General features: G+C 40.5%; 1 protein-coding gene and 1 long non-coding RNA gene across 2 annotated transcripts in view; both read right to left on the bottom strand.

Moving 5' to 3' along the window:
• Positions 1-14,227, bottom strand: part of CPM (carboxypeptidase M) — a 74,166-nt gene extending 59,939 nt beyond the window's left edge. The window contains exons 1-2 of the mRNA XM_043887614.1: positions 14,186-14,227; positions 13,718-13,880 (exon numbers count right to left, since the gene is read on the bottom strand). Coding sequence (XP_043743549.1) covers positions 13,718-13,877 — 160 coding nt within the window. The 5' untranslated portion in view covers positions 13,878-13,880; positions 14,186-14,227. The remainder of the gene's footprint in view (positions 1-13,717; positions 13,881-14,185) is intronic.
• LOC122683789 lies at positions 7,942-10,980 on the bottom strand. The gene is made up of 2 exons (XR_006337818.1): positions 10,925-10,980; positions 7,942-8,146 (listed from the first exon to the last, which is right to left on the bottom strand). It is a non-coding gene; the product is annotated as an uncharacterized LOC122683789 (long non-coding RNA).
• Positions 14,228-20,327: the final 6,100 nt, after the last annotated feature.

Raw genomic sequence — 20,327 nt, 5'->3', positions numbered from 1 at the left:
ATCTGGGTTCAATCCCTGGATCAGGAAGATCCCCTGGAGGAGGGAATGGCAACCCACTCCAGTATTCTTGCCTGGAAAATTCCACGGGCAGAGGAACCTGGTGGGTTACAGTCACATGGGGTTGCAAAAAGAGTCAGACACGACTCAGTGACTAACACACACAGTGACTATAGGGAACAATACTGTATTATATAGAGTTGCTGAATGAATGATCAGACTTAAAATATTCTCACCACCACCAAAACAAAAAGTATAAACATGAGGAGGAGATGTTAACTAATCTTTTTCTGGTTATCGTTTTATAGGACATGTGTATCAAATCATCACATCACATAATTCAAACTTACATAAAATTATACACCAATTATAATCTCAATACAGTCGGGAAAAAAATTTTAAGTATCTATTCCTAGGTACTCTAACATTTCTCTCTGAATTATAGATTTAATTATTATTAAATACTTTCGGTACATAAGTCTGGCATAACTATAATTTGTTTCCAAAATGACTGATTAAAAAAAAAAATCTCTTTGTGTGATCTGTGCTCTGTGAGGGCAAAAAAGACACTATGTGCAATGCATCATTAACATGCTTCTAAGTTGTGTGACTAAAAATGATCTTTAAGATTTAAGTGAATAATCAGACCCAAATGTGGTATTTAAATCAGAACTTTTTATGCTGATTAGTTCTGAAAAAAAATTATTCTTATTTTTGTAGATTCAATATTATGTTTTGTTGGTGCTCTGGTTTACTGACCCTGGCGTGTTTATATTTTCTCATTATTTTTCTTATTCCAGACATGGCTGTTCCACTTTACTTCTTAAAGAGAATGTTTATCGTAATGCAAAGTGAACTGTAAAATAATCAGAAATTTTCTGCTTAAGAAAACAAACCTATCAGGCAGGAGTCCCTAGGATGATGGCGACTCCCTTTGGGTGAAGCATGAAGTCTTTCACAACGTAGGCTAGGTCTTCCACAATCTGCCCATCTTGCCTCCTCTCACCCCTTCATGCTCTCCTCTCCAGCCACAATCAACTTTTGCTCCACAAGGTCCATATGCCTCCTCACCACCAGACCTTTGAACACACTATTTATGGCCTTAACTTTCACCTTTCACCTCACTCACTTCTATCCTTCAGGTCCCCTGCCATCTATCCCCTAAGGTGAATCCCATCTGCATTCATTAGGAAGTCTCTTCCTTCCCATTCACGCCTCAGATCATCAGCTCCATCAGGGCAGGGGCCACATTTGACTTCTTTACCTCTGTATTTTTATGCCAGCACGTGTCACAAACTATAGTAAGCATTTGGTACATGTTTGCTGAATAAATTGAATGAATCTGTCTAGAGACAGAGATTAACTAACACAACTGGGATCTATCACTTAACTTTACGGCTCTCAGACTTCACTTATGACCACATCCAACATGGTTGGCCAGGACCTCTGCAAGGAAAGAATTAACATAGCTGGTCTGTTTTACTCCTTCCTTGCTTATCTCTAGAACACTTAAACTCATAAGCTCATCATAATGCCCTTAACCAAACTCTGAGCACTAAACTCCTTCAATGTTCACTAGTTAATGATGCTATTCTGTACCCACAAGACAGAGGGTCAGTATATACAGGCCTAAGCACTGAAAAATTGATGCTTTTGAACTGTGGTGTTGGAGAAGACTCTTGAGAGTCCCTTGGACTGCAAGGAGATCCAACCAGTCCATCCTAAAGGAGATCAGTCCTGGGTGTTCATTGGAAGGACTGATGCTGAAGCTGAAACTCCAGTACTTTGGCCACCTCATGCGAAGAGTTGACTCATTGGAAAAGACCCTGATGCTCGGAGGGATTGGGGGCAGGAGGAGAAGGGGAAGACAGAGGATGAGATGGTTGGATGGCATCATCGACTCAATGGGCATGGGTTTGGGTAGACTCCGGGAGTTGGTGATGGACAGGAAGGCCTGGCGTGCTGCGATTCATGGGGTCGCAAAGAGTCGGACACAACTGAGCGACTGAACTGAAAGCATTGTTTAAAGTAAACAGTAATATTCATAAGGGGTACCTGGTATCTAGTGTGGGTATGTGTCCTGGCTGGTCACGATAGTCATGCGACCAGCTCTTGTGAAGAACGCTGGGCCTCCAAGACTCAAGTGGGCTTCTGTGAGTGGAGACAGACTTTAGGTTGGAGAGAAGCATGCATCTGTGCAACCTTCACTGAGAACAGGTAAGCCCATCTGACTTCTCTAGTCTTTGCTAATGTATCATTATTCTGCTGTGCCTGCACTGTGCCTTTTGCTTCATTAATCTTGGCTGTGAGTATGACTTTGTAGAGTCATGGGTCCTTTGGCAATTTACTAGTGGGTGGTCATGGGACCCCAAGACAGCCTACTTCTTTTTTTTTTTTTCCATTTATTTTTATTAGTTGGAGGCTAATTACTTTACAATATTGTAGTGGTTTTTGTCATACATTGACATGAATCAGCCATGGATTTACATGTATTCCCCATCCGATAGCCTACTTCTTGAACTGCTGCCCTTTCAAGATGTCTATGATACTGCTTTTCATCTTTTTCCTAGTTCGTTGCTGATTTTTTTCCTATCTCCTTTGCTGGCTTCTATCTCTATCAAATTCAAAATATTACAGTATCCTACAGCTCTATGCTGTCCCTCTTTTCTCTCTACTCTCGTTATTTTTTTTTTAATCACATAGGTTTCAAGGCCATCTACATGTTGATGACTCTCAAGTTTATTTCTATAGTCAAAACTTTCCTCCAAACTCTACCTATACACCTGTCTACCGGACATTCCCACTAAATATCTTTTAAGGGTTTCAAATTTCTAAAAACTGTCTAAATCAGAGCTCTTGGTTTCAACCCAAACCTGTCCTTCTCTAGTGTTTTCTATTTTGGTAAATCATACCTCAGACACTCAGCCGCACAAGCTAGAAACCTGAAAGCCATCCTGGATCTTTTATTTTTCCCTGAACCCTGCCTACTGTCTTCCAATCCATTAGCAAGCATTGTTGGTTTTATTTCCAAAGCAAATCTCGAATCCCTCCAGTTCTCTCCATTTCTAATACAGCGTCTTCATCCACAACACCACCATTAACAGGTGCCTGGGATTATTATCACAGAATTATTTTCCCTCTGTCTATACTTTCCCCTTTCTAATTAACTCTCTACTCATCAGCAAGGGGTAGAGAGCAGCAGAGGATGAGATGGTTCGATAGCACCACTGACTCAACGGATATGAGTGTGAGCAAACTCCAGGAGATACTGAAAGACAGGGAAGGCTGGCGTGCTCTAGTTCATGGGGTCGCAGAGAGTCAGACACAACTTAGCGACTGAACAACATCAACAGCAGCCGAAGTCACAATTTCTCTAAACCCACATCAGATGACACCATTTTGATTAACACCATTCAGTAGTTTCCTATTATTCTCAGAAGAGAATTCAAGCTCTCCTTCTTTGAACTGGTGTACCAGGCACTCGATGCACTGTCCCCTGCACCCCTCTCCAGCCACACCCACTACCATTCTCCCCCTGCTCACTGCTCCAGCACCTCTGGCCTCGTTTCTGTTCTTGGAATACAGTAGAATCCTCTACCCTCAAAACCTCCTCACTCTCTGCCCACCCCTACACTGTGAGCTCCAGTGTGCTGCTGAATCTGAAGACACGCTCTGTACATTTAGAAGTATATGTTCCTAAAAACCAGAAGATGACCAAGCCCAACTAAATGTTTGCTCAGGCTAGAATGTGGCATTTCCAAATTTGTCTGTTTTTTTTTCATAAACAGAAAGGAATTTACTGGTAACAAATGATAACCCTGCCAGGCTTATCTCTAGGACAGCGAGATTATTTCGTCTCTAAGAGTAAGTGTGTTCCTCAACTGAGCAACTTACATTTCAGCTTTAACTCCACATGCATTTGGTATTGTTGGTGGTGGTTTGGTGGTTTAGTTGATAAGTTGTGTCCAACTCTTGTGACCTCATGGACTATAGTCCTCGAGGTTCCTCTGTCCATGGGATTCTCCAGGCAAGAATACTGGAGTGGGTTGCCTTTTGGTATTATTACCAAGGTGCAAATATATTTAATTATGAAAATGATGGGAAAACTTCTGTGGAAGTGCTCTATGTTAAAATGAGCTATACTCTCCACACATCCCCAGGTGTCTACACTTTCACAAGAGTAAACAGTCCCCTTAAAAGAATTTTAATGGATGGGCTTGACTAAGTTACCAACAATGAACAAGGAAATGAATACTTAATAGGGATTAAAAATCAAAGATGCTTTCAACCTTCAATCTGTCTACCTCTGTATTTCCAAAACCTGTACATCTTAAATCTGTAAAGCATTGCTGAGTTTGGAAGGGAAAAAAAGACTTAAAATTAAGGGATTCCAAGTACCTGTTTAACATTTGTGTGTGTGTGGAGGTGGGGTGGGGGTGGAGAGGGCTTCATCACATGGTCCTTTTCTCTTTTTTTACATCCTCTAAATACACTTGAATTATTTTTGCACTGTTCAAATAAAACCAGGGATATTTACTTAAACTCTTCTTAATGGAAAGGGGTCTGTGTGTATCTTTTATATTTATTTACTCTTTTAACACCTGTTTGGTTAGTATCTGGGGGGCTGAGGGGAGAGGGGATAAAACCCCTTAGGTTGACAGAGAGCAATTCAGTTCCCCTTTACTGCCTGAAGGACACTAATGTCCCTATTGCCTCCTCCTACACGCCAGTGACTGTGAGTCCTCCATCACCACTACCCCACGTTATCATAGTATTTTACTGTAGTTTGAGCAAAATACTTTATGTGGCCAGAAAACAATTTCATTTGCTTGACACTTATGGATACATACTACATATGTAACTACATAAAGTTGCATATAGTACGTGCAACTACATAAATGTATATAAAAGTATACATAAAAGTAAACATCTTATATACATACACATAGCATGTTATATACTATACTGTATAAAAGTGTATTTACATTAAAGTTTCCTTTACAATGCATGGAAAAACTCTTCAGCTGTGACCCTCAGAGCGCCTGTCACATATAATCACCACGTATTTGGGACTATGATACACAGATGAGCAAGGCCTGGGCCCTGCCCTCCGGGTGCAATACAGACAGAGGGGCTGGACGATGCTCAGGAAGAGACCAACTCTGCCCAAGCGTCTAGAGAAACGCTTCCAGGAGGAGATGGCATTTTGAATTAAGCTCAATCAACTGAGTAAACGATCAAGCCGTCTCCACCATCCATTCCTGCTCTGAAAATGTGACACTGTGCCACTTTTCCCCTGACTGTGTTCGTGGTCTCCCTGTGCACTCGCTGGAAAGGGGGGTCAGTTAAGGATCGGGGGAACTGTCGATTCAGGTGACGCGGGTTGTGCGTCCGTGTGGTTCTGCTTTCCCCGGAGAGATTTCCATCAGAGCAATTTTAAAAAACCGAGTCAACAACTAACTGAGAGCTCTTTGTTTATACAGATTGAAGGTTTGCTTTCTTCTCCCAGACTCTGTGACAGTACTTGCATATTTGAAGGGTTTACCCTGTTGTTAATGCCTTTATACCCCACCATGAAGGCTGTTATCTTCAGGAAGCTCTGGGGAGGTTCAGGATAAGTCTGAGGAGCCAGTTTGAAGCCAACTTGTTTGAAGTTGGTGGCATTTTTGTGATGCCGTGGAGACTAAACCTCCAGTTGAGCTTTTGATAGTTACGTATGGGAAAGGTCACAGACTAGAAAATATGCATTTTTTAACCATCTTACATGCAGCAGTCCTTACAAAACAGGCATGAGAAAAAAATTTTAATGTGGAACTTATGTCCGCTGTATTTAATGTCTGTTTATTTGCACCCAAACTCAAATAAGGATTTCCTACCCTCTCAGCAAACTATTATCTTATATTGCATTGAAAGACTCTAGAGCTAGAAAGAGTACCAATTACTTTAAATCACTAGATAGGAAGTTCCGATTTAATCTCTTTCCATTAACCCAAATGCATGTTGGTTTTTGATATAATCTTTAAAATTTAACTTTTTTTGTAATAACCTATAAGGGAAAAGAATCTGAAATATATATACACACACACACACACACACATATTTTATGTATAAACTAAATCACTTTGCTGTACCTCTGAAATACAACACTGTAAATCAACCATATTTCAATTTTTTTTTACTTTAATATTTTTATCTTACTTTCTGACTTTGTATTCTTTGAGAAACAGACAAATGCACAAAATAAAGGAAGGAAACAGGGTGAACAGCAGTTAGTTCTCAACTCTAGATTCTATTCATCACCATGGTGTTATCTCCAGACACACAGTTTTTTGGTTAAGAACAGAAACCAAATACCTTTTGGACGCTGACTACACAAATCTGAAGAGGGTCCTTATCAGCTGTCTGCATCTGTGGTTTTAGACCAACAGTTTCAAACCCTATCAGTTGATGCCTCTTTTCACATTCAATATTTTGCAACTCTTCCTTTATTTACTATGCTGGCATAAAATTCACAGAAAATATTTGCCTATGTAATTTCAAAAAGATTTATATGTCAAGGAAAAATAAAAAGAAAGCAATTTCTAATAAAACATCTTATCAATATGTAAAAACTTGGGCATCATCCACTAAAAGACACAATGAAAAAGATGCTTATATCAATTCTTGAGACTCGCAGTGAAGGCATTTATTACAAATGCAGACTGATACAGCTGTGTGCCCACTGGTGTCAGGATTTTATGTGAAATACCTCAAAATCAAGTTTCCTTGATTTTGAAGAACATAATCAAATTTTCCTCAATTTACCTATAGTTACATTCCTGGAAAGTTTGCTACATATTAAAATTGTGAGGGAAAAGTATTTTGCGTTTGTACATAAAATAATTGGTTTTAGGCTCAGATGATGGTAAGCTTGTCTTTCACTTATGGAAGACATTAGAAAGTATGGGGGATGATTTTTCACTATGCATGACAATTCTGTGTATTGTTAACAACACCAGGATGATGCATTATTAGCAACGTCCCCCATCCAAAGACTTCAAAGGTATGGCCTAAACCATCCCTCAATTTTCAAAATTCCCCCTAGGGGGCGGTACTGCTCTTAATGAGAAACACTATTATCAACTCCAGAGATGGCCTTTAGGTGGGTGGATGTCCCCAAAGTGTGCAAACCAGAACTTCAGCCGTCTCCTTTTGCCTTATAATCAAACAGTTTTGGTATAAAGAAAAAAATTAAGTCTACACCAAAATATGGAATTCACACTGCTTTGGATGAAACTGCAAACACTGAAAAGGGGTCAAGGAATTCTAGAGAATATCACTCAGCACAAAAAAACATTTAAAATAGGCCTTTTCTTGGATGACAGAGTATGCTTGTCAACTTTTTCAGAATCAGAGGGATCAGGGCAAGGGGAGAGGCAAGGATGTGCGGGGGAGGGGAAAGGGACAAAAAGAGACAAAAGGTAACTGGAGAAATGTTTTTTCAGCAAAGGGCTTTTAAGGGTTCACTATTGGGCAAGACAGACTTTGGTTCCAATCACTCCTCTGTCATTTACTGTCTATGGATGATTCATTCAATCTCAATTCTTCCCATGTGAACTGAAGGGTAATAATGGTGTTTCACACTCTTGCTAGAGTGATTAGGTGAGGTGTATATATAAAGTGCTAGGTAAAGAGTAAATTCAATTAATGTTGGCTGTCACTATCCTTTAAGTTTCAAATGGCCCTAGAGTATTGGTGTTTGGATATATTTGAGATTTGGAACAAAAACGGTTCCTAGACACAAGAAGCAGAGTAAAATTCTGTGTTATTTTTGGATATTCTATCTCATCCTCTTCAAATATCATCCTACAAATATGGTGGAAATCTAAATCATTTCCTTGTAAGAAAAAAAGAGCAGTGTCCTTAAGAAACTGAGTGATTATAAAACAAGGCTGATATTCCTAAGATGTTTCAGAAAAGGACTTTATATTTCAAGTTAAAGAAGGGGAAAGGCTAACTCAATGTAACCTGAAATCACAAACATGTATATTACAGCTGAAATTCCTAGATTTCAGTGGTCTTCTTGGTATTTAGTCCTCAATATGTCAATATTTACATCACAAAAAGCATTTCATGCAGGATCTCAAGCAAACTGGCTGTCCGATCACACCTGAGAAATGAACAGAGGAACAGAAAGCTGAATGTTGTGGCAAAAGTCTTAAATACAATGTTCTTTCTGAGGGTAGATTGCTAGCCAAAATCTACCCAGTCAAAGGTAGTAGACAATGTACGTAAACACAGTGCACGCCTCTGTGGGGCAGGAATCTCAGCCAATTCTAGGGAGAGCTTTGAGCATATGCAATGTTATGAAGATTCCTGGCAGAGAAATTCAATAAAATACCTGTTGAATGAATATAGGACAGTGAGAGTTCGTGGGGGAAATGCATGAGAAATAAATTCTCCTTTATACTTTAAACAATCATGAAAAAATTATGCTACAGTTATCTTTCATCATCATCATCAAAACACTTAGCATATCTATCTTCTTAGCAAATGTTAAAGTAAACAATATTGTTAACTATAGGCACCCCACTGTACAGTAGATCTCTAGGACATATTCATCCTGATGACCAAAACTCTATACACTTTGGCAAATACTACAGAAATCTTTAAAGCCACTAAATGCCTGATTTATCATTGATATAAGATTTAGAAGAGTTAGGCATACATTTCTTGTGCGATTATCAAACCAATACACTCTTTTAGGAAATAAGTTTGGTTACATGTATCAAATATATAAAACTGCTTTAAGTGCTGGTAACTTCCTTTTTGGAAATGTATCTCCAATAGCAGGCCTTATCCTGAACGGCAGCGCTTAGGTAATACTTTATCATGTTCCAGGAATTATTCTAACCACCCAAGGTCACATTGCTACAAAAGAGAGGATCTAGAATTTGAACTTGGGCCTTGTGGTTACCAAGCCTGTATGCATTCTGGCAACTTTAGTTGTCTTAGCTACAAAGATGTTCTCTATGGCATTAAAGTTTTTTTAATTTATTTTTTAATTGAAAGATAATTGCTTTACAATATTGCGTTGGTTTCTGACATATATCAACATGAATCGGCCATTGGTACACATATGTCCCCTCCGTTTTGAACCTCCATTTTTTTTTTAATAACAGGAAAAGTTTAGAAACAAACTAAATGTTCATCAGTGGGGTCTAAGTTAAATAAACAATAGTACATCCATTGATAGGACACGAAGCAGACATTAAAAGTTAGGTTTTAGAAATATGTTTGCACAGGCAAGCAGGACATTTGGCTCAGTGGGAGGGGATAAAAACACAAAGAGCATATAGTCTTTCAAGTTTACTACATGTTTCCTTTGGATGGTGAGATTTTAATTTTTTTCTTGGTGCTTTGTTATATCTTCCCAATTTTCTAAATGAACTTGAGTTCCCTCTGTACTCAGAAAAAAAATTGCTCATAACAAATTTCTGTCCAGATCAGCACAGCCCAAAATGCAGTGCAAGTCATATGTAATTTAAAATGTTTTAGAAACCACAACCATGTTAACCACATTAAAACCAGATGGTTAATTTTTAAATATGTATTATTTTGCCTATATATTTAAAACATTTTAACAAGGAATCAATATAAAATATTAATGGACTATTTTACTTTTTGGTGTTAAATCTTCAGAGTCGCTTGTCGCACATCTTAATTTGGCCTGGTCACATTTCAACTGCTCAGCAGACAAGCGGCAACTAACTACGGTGTTGGATCTTGGCAGAAGTTTTATTTTCAGATCAAATGTGCCCAAAACATGACTCTGAAACTCTCCACTAATTACCACAATCTCCATGCAACCACATCTATGTGGAACTGCTTCCTTGATGAGAAAGATGTGCTTGAGACCTAACACTTGTCAGCTATGTGATCTTCAGCAAGTTAATTGACTTATCTCTACCTCATTGGACCCATTCTGTAAATGACATTAATGCCTACTTTGAGACGTTGAGATTTAAATAATGTATTAAAACACCCAATACAAAAAAAAAAATAAATAAATAAAACACCCAATACATGGAAAGCACTTTATAACATATTGTTATCTAACCCTTGGCCTTTGCAACCCTCCTTATTCAGATAAAGGTTAGACTTAGCAAGAGGAAAGAGAAGATTCTTAGAATAGATGTAGGAAATCTTATTTAAAATGGTCGTAGAACTAATTTGAGGGGATGTGAAGAGAAAAGCTGGGGAGTCTATTGATACAACAAATGCATTTGTATTTTAAAGGGGACTATCTGATGGCAGGACACAAATGGCACACTTTTCTGCTTGCTTCACAAGACTTTCCTTTGGCGAATATTCAAGCCACTAAACAAACATAAAAATCACTGAATATGTGCCAAACACACTAGACAAAGGGACTTAGGAATAATTAAAAAGATAGGAGAAGATAATTACTTTACAGTATTGTGATGATGATTTTTGCCATGTATCAACATGAATCAGTCACGGGTATACATGTGTTCCCCCATTCTGAACCCCACTTCCACCCCCTCCCCACCCCTATCCCTCTGGGTTGTCCCAGAGCACTGGCTTTGGGTGCCCTGACACATGAATCAAATTTGCACTGGTCATCTATGTTACATATGGTAGTATACACATTTCAATGCTATTCTCTCAAATCATCCCATCCTCTCCTTGTCCTACAGAGCCCAAGTCTGTTCTGTGTAAATCTGTGTCTCTTGCTGCCCTGTATGTAGGACTGTCATTACCATCTTTCTAAATTCCAAATATATGCGTTAATATAGAGTATTTGTGTTTCTCTTTCTGACCTGCTTCACTCTGTATAATAGACTCCAGTTTCATCCACCACATTAAAGTTGACTCAAATGTGTTACTTTTTATAGTTGAGTAATATTCCATTGTGTATATGTACCACAGCTTGCTTATCCATTCATCTGCTGATGGACATCTAGGTTGCTTCCATGTGCTAGCTATTGTAAATAGTGCTGCAATAAATACTGGGGTACATGTGTCTCTTTCAATTCTGGTGTCCTCAGGGTGTATGCCAGCAGTAGGATTGCTGGGTCATATCGTAGTTCTATTCTCAGTTTAAGGAATCTCCACACTCTTCCCCACAGTGGCTGTACCAGTTTGCATTCCCACCAACAGTGTAAGAGGGTTCCCTTTTCTACACACCCTCTCCAGTGTTTATTGTTTGTAGACTTTTTGATGACGGCCATTCTGATTGGTGTGAGATGGTACCTCATTGTGGTTTTGATTTGCATTTCTCTAATAATGAGTGATGTTGTGTGCTCAGCTTTTGTGTAGGTTTCAAACATTTCAAAATTAAAAACTGGAAAAATAATCAATTATAATAGGAGGCCATTAATCACGACATGCATTTTTTTTTAGCATCACTGTTTATAACAGGCCACCAGAAACTACATAGATGGCTCAAAGAATGACGAAGAAATTAACATAATCAAGGGTAAAATATTATATAGCAACCAATTCACACTAGCAAACCATTCAATTCATAGAAATACATAATGAAATAATATGAACTAGGAGAAAAAAACAGACTATTCATGATCACAGCAGTGAAAATACATGTGACAGGCGTTTACATAAGCTAAAAATAAATTGGCAAGGTAGGAATATTACTTTCCCTTCTAGGCAGGTTGTCCACATTCATAATAAAAAAAGAAAAATAAGTAACACATATAGTAAATCATGTTTGCTAGGCAAGCATCTTACATCAGAGGGCAAGATGGCCAGGGAAAACTGTCCATCTAGCAAAAAGAGTACCAACAACCATCCAAGGATGCCCTGGCAACCAGCTCCCAGTCCCAATGTACAGTTTCACCTCCTGCTCGGAACCCAATAGCAGATTTGGGATTTTTCTTAAGCAGAGTAATTATTCAGAGCATACTCAGTACAAACCTTTGACCTAAACTAGCATTATTGTATTTTTACATGATAATTCCCCAGTCCTTTAACTGCAAGAGTGCACACAGGTAAAAACAATTAAGCCTGCTGGCTTTCATTATTGCTATAGTCTGATAGCATGCAGGGTAATTCAAAATAGCTGGCTGACATTGAGACAGAGTGCCTGATTTTCTTGCACAAGCACTTTGTGCTTGAAAAAATAAAAGCGAACTCATTTAGTACTTAAAAATTAACAACATTCACATTGCCTTGTGGTTTAAACGATGACTGAACAATAACTCAAGTCAGCTCTGCTCTGTATTTCCTTTATTGATATAATTAGTATTCTTAGATCTTTTAAAGTTGCTCTTCTTTACCCCTAGGGGAAAACAATTTCAAAAGGCTATGTATGTACACTGATTCAAAATATGCTTTCTCATACATTCAATCTCTATAATTTTGGATTATAGAGCAATATAGAATAATTCTGGCACCAACTCTTTAGCAATGCTGTTTAAATACAAAGATGCCATTACACACAAGCCTAGGATTTTTCTGTTGCATTGCATATAAGCAAACTTATGGAATACTGCTTACAATATAAACCATGGCCTTAAGTTTTTGGGAAATGATTACTTCAGAATCATTAAGATCTTCAGTAATCATTAATGATTAAGAGACTCCTAAATTGGCTGAAAAACACAGAGCTAAAATTCAGTTGGGGTTGAAACACACCTTATAAAGAGTTGAGATCCAAGAGACTCGGGCACAGATCTTTGATTTACCACTCATTTTGCAGGACTTAAACCCAAAAGAACAGATTTGCAGATTGTTAAAGTATTATTCTGGTGTGGGAAAAAAAAAGAAGAGTTGAGATCCAAATTATATACACTTGACAAAACTTAAGTATTAAGTCAACCGGTATGTTTTGGGGGAAGTACCAATATAAGATTAATAATACGTGGTAAAATTATTTGCCTTGTCCCCCAAAGCCTTGAAGCAGAATGAACTGAATGCCAATCCTGGTTATAAAACTCACTTGTGATCTGGGTGTTCTTGGGCAAAATACTAATTTCACTATGATTCAGTTTTCCTATCTACTAAAAAAGAATTAATATAATATACATGTATATGTTTATACTCAGTATATGGCTTCCAAATTAGAAAAGTATTTAAATGATGAGCATGAAAATACTAGGAGCAATACCAGTCACTGCTATGGTACACTTATTATTCAGCAATTGTCTTATTCCAATAAATAATTTTTAAGACAGCCTTTTAATCAGTACCAGAGTCACTTTTTCACATAACTTTAAGCCGTAGGGCTAATTATACATGATATAGAAATCTCACCAACAGAACTGCACTATTTCGACTTAAAAGAGACTTGAAGACAGGATCCTAACAGTCTGAATCATATTTAAAGAAGCCATCAAAAAGGGAAACTTGAGATGGGTAAACAGACTTCCTCTGCAAAAGTTTATCTAGAAAACTAAAGGCTAAAATATTCATTCCAGGAAATCTGTCTGCAAAATCCAAAATCAGAACGTCATTCACGCAAAGCATTCAACGACCCCGAAGGACAGCGGAGACATTTAGTAAAATTCAGATCGTAGGACTCCCCTGACAAAAAGCAACGCAACACACAAAGGGAGAGGCAACCTACACGCAAGACAGTGACGGATCCGCTTGGAGCCCCTCTGAGCAGCTTCATAGAAAGGAGACAGGAAGCTAAAGTATATTTGATGAATGAAAGTGAGGACTAGAGGTTTTGGGAAGCACAGGAGACGCACCCTACCTTGCACAGATTTCCCGATACTGTGTAAGTGAGTGATAGAACTGTAGTTTTGGGCAATATTCTTCAGAAACGCTTCCATCTCTGGCTGGTGGTGGTAGCTGAAGTCCAGGGCAGCTGCCGCAGGCATCAGCAGCCCTAGCCAGAGGCGGGCGCAGTCCATGTTCTAGAGATGAATAAAAATAATAAAGCTGAGCAGAAAAGGAAGGCGGTGGGGTGGACGGAAAATGTGAATGTTACTAGCTTCCGCTCTGCTCTCTTAGTATCAGATCTCCCGACACTAAAGCTCGCTGCTTCCGAAAGAGGTAAAAGTTGGAAGCAACACCTTCGGGAGTTAGCGCACCCAGAGCACCGGCAGCCCCAGGTGCCCACCATCCCGTAGCCCACCCAGCCCCTCCCCACGTCCCCACCGCCCTCCATCGCCCGACAGTCGCAGCAGCTGCGCCTGACCCCGCGCACCCCAAGCCTCACCCCTGCCCAGGCGCACACCGCCGCCTGGCTGCAGCCGCTTGCCGAGACCAGACATTATAGCTGGGCCAGGGGGCGGGCGAGCTCAGGTCCCGCCCTCGACATCTGACTGACGTCTCTTTAGCCCACTCAGACACCGCGCGAGGCACTCCGGGGCGGGGTCTAGCCGGGCGACCCGGGCACCTCTGCCTGCTTCTCACCTGAGCCCGCCGGCGCCCACGCGGCGCGAGGGTTCCAGGGCGCGGCGGCTTGTGCCGAGGCGTGGCTGAGCGCTTCCCGAAACTGAGTTACCTTGCGCGGTCTTAGTTTTTGCCGGCGCCCCAGGTTGGAAGTATCTTCATCTCGGCCACGGCTCCGTCTGATGTAGGGGTTCCCCGCGCTCCGCCCAACAGCTGCAGCAAGGGCTGGGACGGCTTCTCGCGTTGGGCTGTGCGGGCCGGCAAGCCCGGGGCGCACCTGCAGCCCCACGATGCGCCGTGAGTCCCGGGCGGCCGCAGCTGCAGGCGGGCACTTACGCTCTTCGACTCGCCAGGGCCGAGCTCTCAGACGCTCCAGGCACCCGCAGCCCTGCGGTCTCGTGCAGTTTCAGAACGTGTGTTCCGAAGTTTTAAATGGATCTGTGGAGTCCAGGAAAATTTCCGACAAATATTTATAGTGTATGAAAGAAAGAGAAAGTCGCTCAGTCGTGTCCGACTCTTGGCGACCCCATGGACTATATAGTCCGTGGACTTCTCCAAGCCAGAGAAAAGGAGTGTGTAGCCGTTGCCGTCTCCAAGGGCTTTTCCCAACCCAGAGATCGAACCTAGGTCTCCCTCCCTGCGGGCGGATTCTTTACCAGCTGAGCCACCAGGGAAGTTTGACTAAATCAGAGTTAAATTGAACACTGACAAATTGGAAATCATATGCAAGAAGGCATCAGAGTCATCATTGTAATGTCGACGCTCCCTCCTCCAACGCTGCCCAGGCCAGTTTCAGGGCCTAAAGTGCTTCTTTCTGAAAGGATGGAATGGTCTGTGTTTGCAGAAGGGACAGCAAGGACTTGAACAAAACCTGAGAGGGTGTGTAGGGAGGGCAAACACCTCACACACCTGTTATACATCACCTCTCAGGGTAACAGGAGACTTCTGCCAAGGGTCCAGTAAGTGTAAAACGTTTGAAAAGCACTGATTTAGGATAACATTCTCCTTTAACGGGCTAAAAACAGTAGTTCCAGGGCACTACCCCAGACAAATTAAACAGAATTTCCGAGGCCTGGGAATGTGAATGGAATGTGCCTTCCAGAGTTGAAAATTGCTAGTCACTCTTCTTTGTGATAGATAGATATACCAAGCGTTTAGGAACCTTCCCAGGAGGCAGAGAGGTTTAAGAGCATCATGATCTGGGTTTCCGTCCTTGTTCTGACACTCACTGGTTGTGTCAACTCATCGTACCTTAGTTTCCTAGTCTGTAAGATGGAAATGATAACTGTACTTACCTAAATAACTGGGAGATGTCTATTAAGTAAATAACCTAGTTTGATTCATAAATCTTTAAGCAAAATTTCTAAGAGTTGGAAAATCTTATGATGATGTTATTGAGTTGCTGAGCGGACTCAAAAAAAGTATGCAGCAGTTACTCTTCTGTTATTTCTACTATATGACTTTAAGAAGTTCTTTGTCATTCATTCATCAGAGGCCTGAAAGGAGGTGGGATAGGATTGAGGAGATTAAATTTAGGCAAAATTACTGTAAAGAATGGGAAAGGGAACTGTCGAGGAACAAAGTGAAGGATTTCTGATCTGATGTTAAAAATCATATATTTGTTACAGAAGCAAGTGGCAGTTATGTGATTTCTTTTAGTGGTGATGTGGCTGGAGACTGGAGAAGATATGGCTTGGTCCATACTGGGATGGAGATGGCCAGGGTTCTTATTCCAGATAAACAAAGGAGTGAGGTATAGTTGAAATTGCTGTGCTTGGGGTTCATAGTAGATAGGAAGAGAAGCAAATTCAGGAGAAAGCCAAAGTCAGATAAAGGAGGTAGGGAGAATAGGGGTTTGAGGGCTGAAGGGCCACAACCTAGCCACTCAGAGTGTGGTCCAGACAACACTGACATCACCCGGGAGTTTGCTGGAAATGCAGAATCCTTTGTTTCACTCCAAACCTACTGAATCAGAAGATACATTTTAATAAGATTTCCAGATGATCCCTATGTACATTCAAATTTTATTTGCAGTGGTCTACAGGTCAAAAAGGCTCAGTGTTAGAGTGTGAAAGATATGGAGGTATATAAGGTTGGCATAAAAGACTCAAACACTACAGTTAAGACTTCAGAGGTGATCTTTCTAAGCACGACACCACTATTGGTAAAACCATAATAAGGCAGATAATTTAACATCATAAAAGTGTATACATTTTATTCAGGAAATCTCAAAGGTTACCAAAAAAAATTGCAAACTGGAAGAATTCATAGCCCTTACAAAATCAAGAATGGGCAAGGACATTAATAGGTAGTTCACCAAAGCAGTAACACAAATGGTCAATAAACATAGTAAAAGCTACTAACCTGCTTAGCAATCAAAGAATTACACATTAGAAGGGCAAACTAATACTTTGTTTTGCTTATCACCAAGAAAGATTAAAAAATTGATAGTACCTAGAAATGGACAGGATCTGGGAAAATGACATTCCTGCTGTTTTAATGGTATAATAAATTGCTACAATATTTCTGGGAGGAAATCTGGGGAATGGACCTCAAAATTTAAAATATGCTCTTCCTTGATAAAAACTTAAGCTATAGAAGTAGTTTGGAGAAGTTCTAAGTTTATATGTTAGGATATTTATAAGCACCACTGTTTTTTAACTTTTTACTTTGTATTGGGGTATAGCCGATTGACAATGTTGTGATAATTTCACAAGGAAGGGACTCACCCATACATATATCCATTCTCCCCAGACTCCCCTCCCATCCAGGCTGATGATCGAGCGAAGTTTCATGAAAGCACCTGTTTCCAGTTGTGACAAAGTAGATAAACAAACAATAGCAGGTTGATTATATCAGTGGTTCTCAAGTGGGGGTTAATACTGGTCACAGGTGACATTTCGGAATAGGTGTGAGATATTTTTTATTGATTTGGAGTGGGGGAGGAGGACAGTTCTATTGGCATCTAGTGGGTGAAGGGCAGGAATGCTGCTAAACATTCTTCAGTGACAACACAGCTTCCCACAGCAAAGGGTTTACCAGCCCCAAATTCTGGTGTTGAGATTGAGACATCTTGGGTTAGATGAAGAATATTAGAGCCTTCAGTGCAGTTCAGTCACTCAGTCCTGTCCAGCTTTTTGTGACCCCATGGACTGCAGCATGCTAGGCTTCCCTGTCCATCACCAACTCCCGGAGCTTGTTCAAATTCATGTCCATCGAGTCAGTGATGCCATCCAACCATCTCATCCTCTGTCATCCCCTTCTCCTCCTGCCTTCAATCTTTCCCAGCATCAGGGTCTTTCCCAGTGAGTCAGTTCTTCACGTGAGGTGGCCAAAATATTGGACTTTGAGCTTCAGCATCAGTCCTTCCAATGTCAGGACTGATTTCCTTTAGGATGGACTGGTTTGATCTCCTTGAAGCCTTACAATAAATTATTTTTCAGTCATATTAATGATGATGTGGGTCTGCACTTATTGGTTTGGAAAGATAAGTAATTGAGTGGCAAAAAGCAGATTGTAAAAGTAAATGAATAGTCAGTTCCCACTTTGGAAAGCAAACAAACAAACAAAACCTTTCCTAGCAAATGTTTAAAGGGTTACAAACTGCGGAGTGGTAAGCTTTGAGTTGCAAGGTTCTGATTTTTCTTTTAAAATCTTTCTGTATTTTCTGAAAACAGTTTGCAGTTACACATGTGTTACTTCTTTTCATCAGAAAAACAATGAAGGCATTTTCACCTGAAAGAGCAAAAAGCACAGATGTGTCAGAGAGAAACAATTCTCAATGAAGACAAGATCTAAAATTTCTTTGGAGTGAATCGCAGAAGCAAAGAAAGACATTGGAAATGGGATATTAAGGAATTTTAAAAGCTTGGGGAGCAGGTGGATGATTCTGTCGTGGGACTCTGAAATTCCCTAAGATAGTGGCAGGAATTAGAACAGAATGGAAGACTATAGTGACTATTTTTTTTTTTGTCGTTGGTTAGTCACTAGGTTGTGTCCAACTCTTTTGCAACCCCGTGGACTGTAGCCCACTAGTCTCCTATGTCCATGGGATTTCCTGGGGAAGAATACTGGACTGGGTTATCATTTCCTTCACCAGGGGATCTTCCCCATCCAGGGATGGAACCCCTGCCTCTTGCATTGGCAGGTGTATTCTTTATCACTAAGCCACCAGGGAAGCCTGGTGACTAGTGACTATAGTCAGGGGTTAAATACCACACTGATTGCCAACAAGAATGGGAAGACCAGTGAAACTAGACTTTGTGACCTTCAATCTTGCTTTTTCCTTCTTTCAAAAGTGTCACATGAAAATATGAACAAGGTAAAAGAAATATTAAAAATCTACAAATTCCTCGTACCCAGTAACAACCACTCTGAAAATAAATTTAGGCATTAAGTAGTCCCCTAATGGAGAAGGCAATGGCACCCCACTCTAGTCCTCTTGCCTGGAAAATCCCATGGACAGAGGAGCCTGGTGGGCTGCAGTCCATGGGGTCGCAAAGAGTCGGACACAACTGAGCGACTTCACTTTCACTTTTCACTTTCCACTTTCCTGCATTGGAGAAGGAAATGGCAACCCACTCCAGTGTTCTTGTCTGGAGAATCCCAGGGACGGGGGAGCCTGGTGGGGTGCCGTCTATGGGGTCGCACAGAGTCAGACTGTGTGACTGAAGTGACTTATGCTGCACACTTGTTTCTGATATTTTACCCTTATACACAGTAAATGGTCTTAGAACTAAATTTTTGAGCACATCCTTATTTCTTTAGGGTCAGTTCTTAGACATGCAGTTTAAAATCTTTGGCCAAACTGTATTCTGATAAAATGTTAAAAGTATAATTTTGAAATGTTCAAAAAAATCTCACACAGAGTAAAAATACAGAGTAAACACAGGTCGAGTTTTTATTTAAAAAAATAATTTTATTTACTTATTTATTCTTGGTGGTGCTGGGTCTTCTTTGCTACGTGGGCTGTTCTCTAGTTGCAGTGCAGGGCCTTCTCACCTTGGCGGCTTCTTCTGTTATGGAGCACATGCTCCAGGCACTCAGGGTCAGTAGTCGTGGCTCCCAGGCCTAGTATATTTCACAGCATGTGGGATCCTCCCAGACCAGGGATCGAACCTATGTCTCCTGCCTTGGCAGGTGGACTCTTCACCACTGAGCCACCAGGGAAGCCCTAGGTCAAGCTTTTCTTTTAGTTTATTATTGAAGAAGTCAGCAGGAAACAAAGCTGGTTCAAAAAAAGATATGGGAAGTAATGTTTTTTATATATCAGTGTAAGAAAAAAAGAATATTGAAACCATTCTAAATTACTGCTAGATATAAATCTGATTAATGTCCTGCAGAGCAATAAACTATCACCTTTGGTGCTGTGTTCTCTACAGAGTGGGAATCATTTTCATCTACAAAGGACAAAAATTATTTGTATCTCTCTTAGACAAAAAAATTAGCTCTGGGACTTCCCTGGTGGTCCAGTGGTAAAGAATCCACCTGCTAGTCCTGGGGACATGGGTTCAGTCCCTGGTCTGGGAAGATGCCACATGTCTTGGGACAACTAAGCCTGTGGACCACAACTACTGAAGCCCTCTCGCCCAAGAGCCCATGTTCCACAACAAAAGAAGCCACTGCAATAGCAGCCCACTCACCAAAACTAGAGAGAAACGCCTGCTCACCACAACTAGAGAGAGCCCATGCGCAGCAAGAAGGACCCAGTGCAATGAAAAATAACTAAATTGTGCTTAGTCACCCAGTCGTGTCCAACTCTTTGCAACCCCACGGACTGTAGCCTGCCAGGTTCCTCTGTCCATGGGCATTCTCTAGGCAAGAATACTGGAGTGGGTTGCCATGCCCCCCTTACATTAAAAAAAATTAGCATCTTACCAATTTTCTACAAGTTAACATTTAAATTTCTTTTTTATTAAAGACAAGTTTGGGCCTATAGCTATTAAAGAAATTGATCAATAACTAAT

The sequence above is a fragment of the Cervus elaphus genome, chromosome 3 (assembly GCF_910594005.1).
Source record: "Cervus elaphus chromosome 3, mCerEla1.1, whole genome shotgun sequence".
Taxonomy (NCBI): domain Eukaryota; kingdom Metazoa; phylum Chordata; class Mammalia; order Artiodactyla; family Cervidae; genus Cervus; species Cervus elaphus.
The sequence above is the reverse complement of the archived record's forward strand: the minus strand, read 5'-3'. Positions and strand labels throughout refer to the sequence as shown.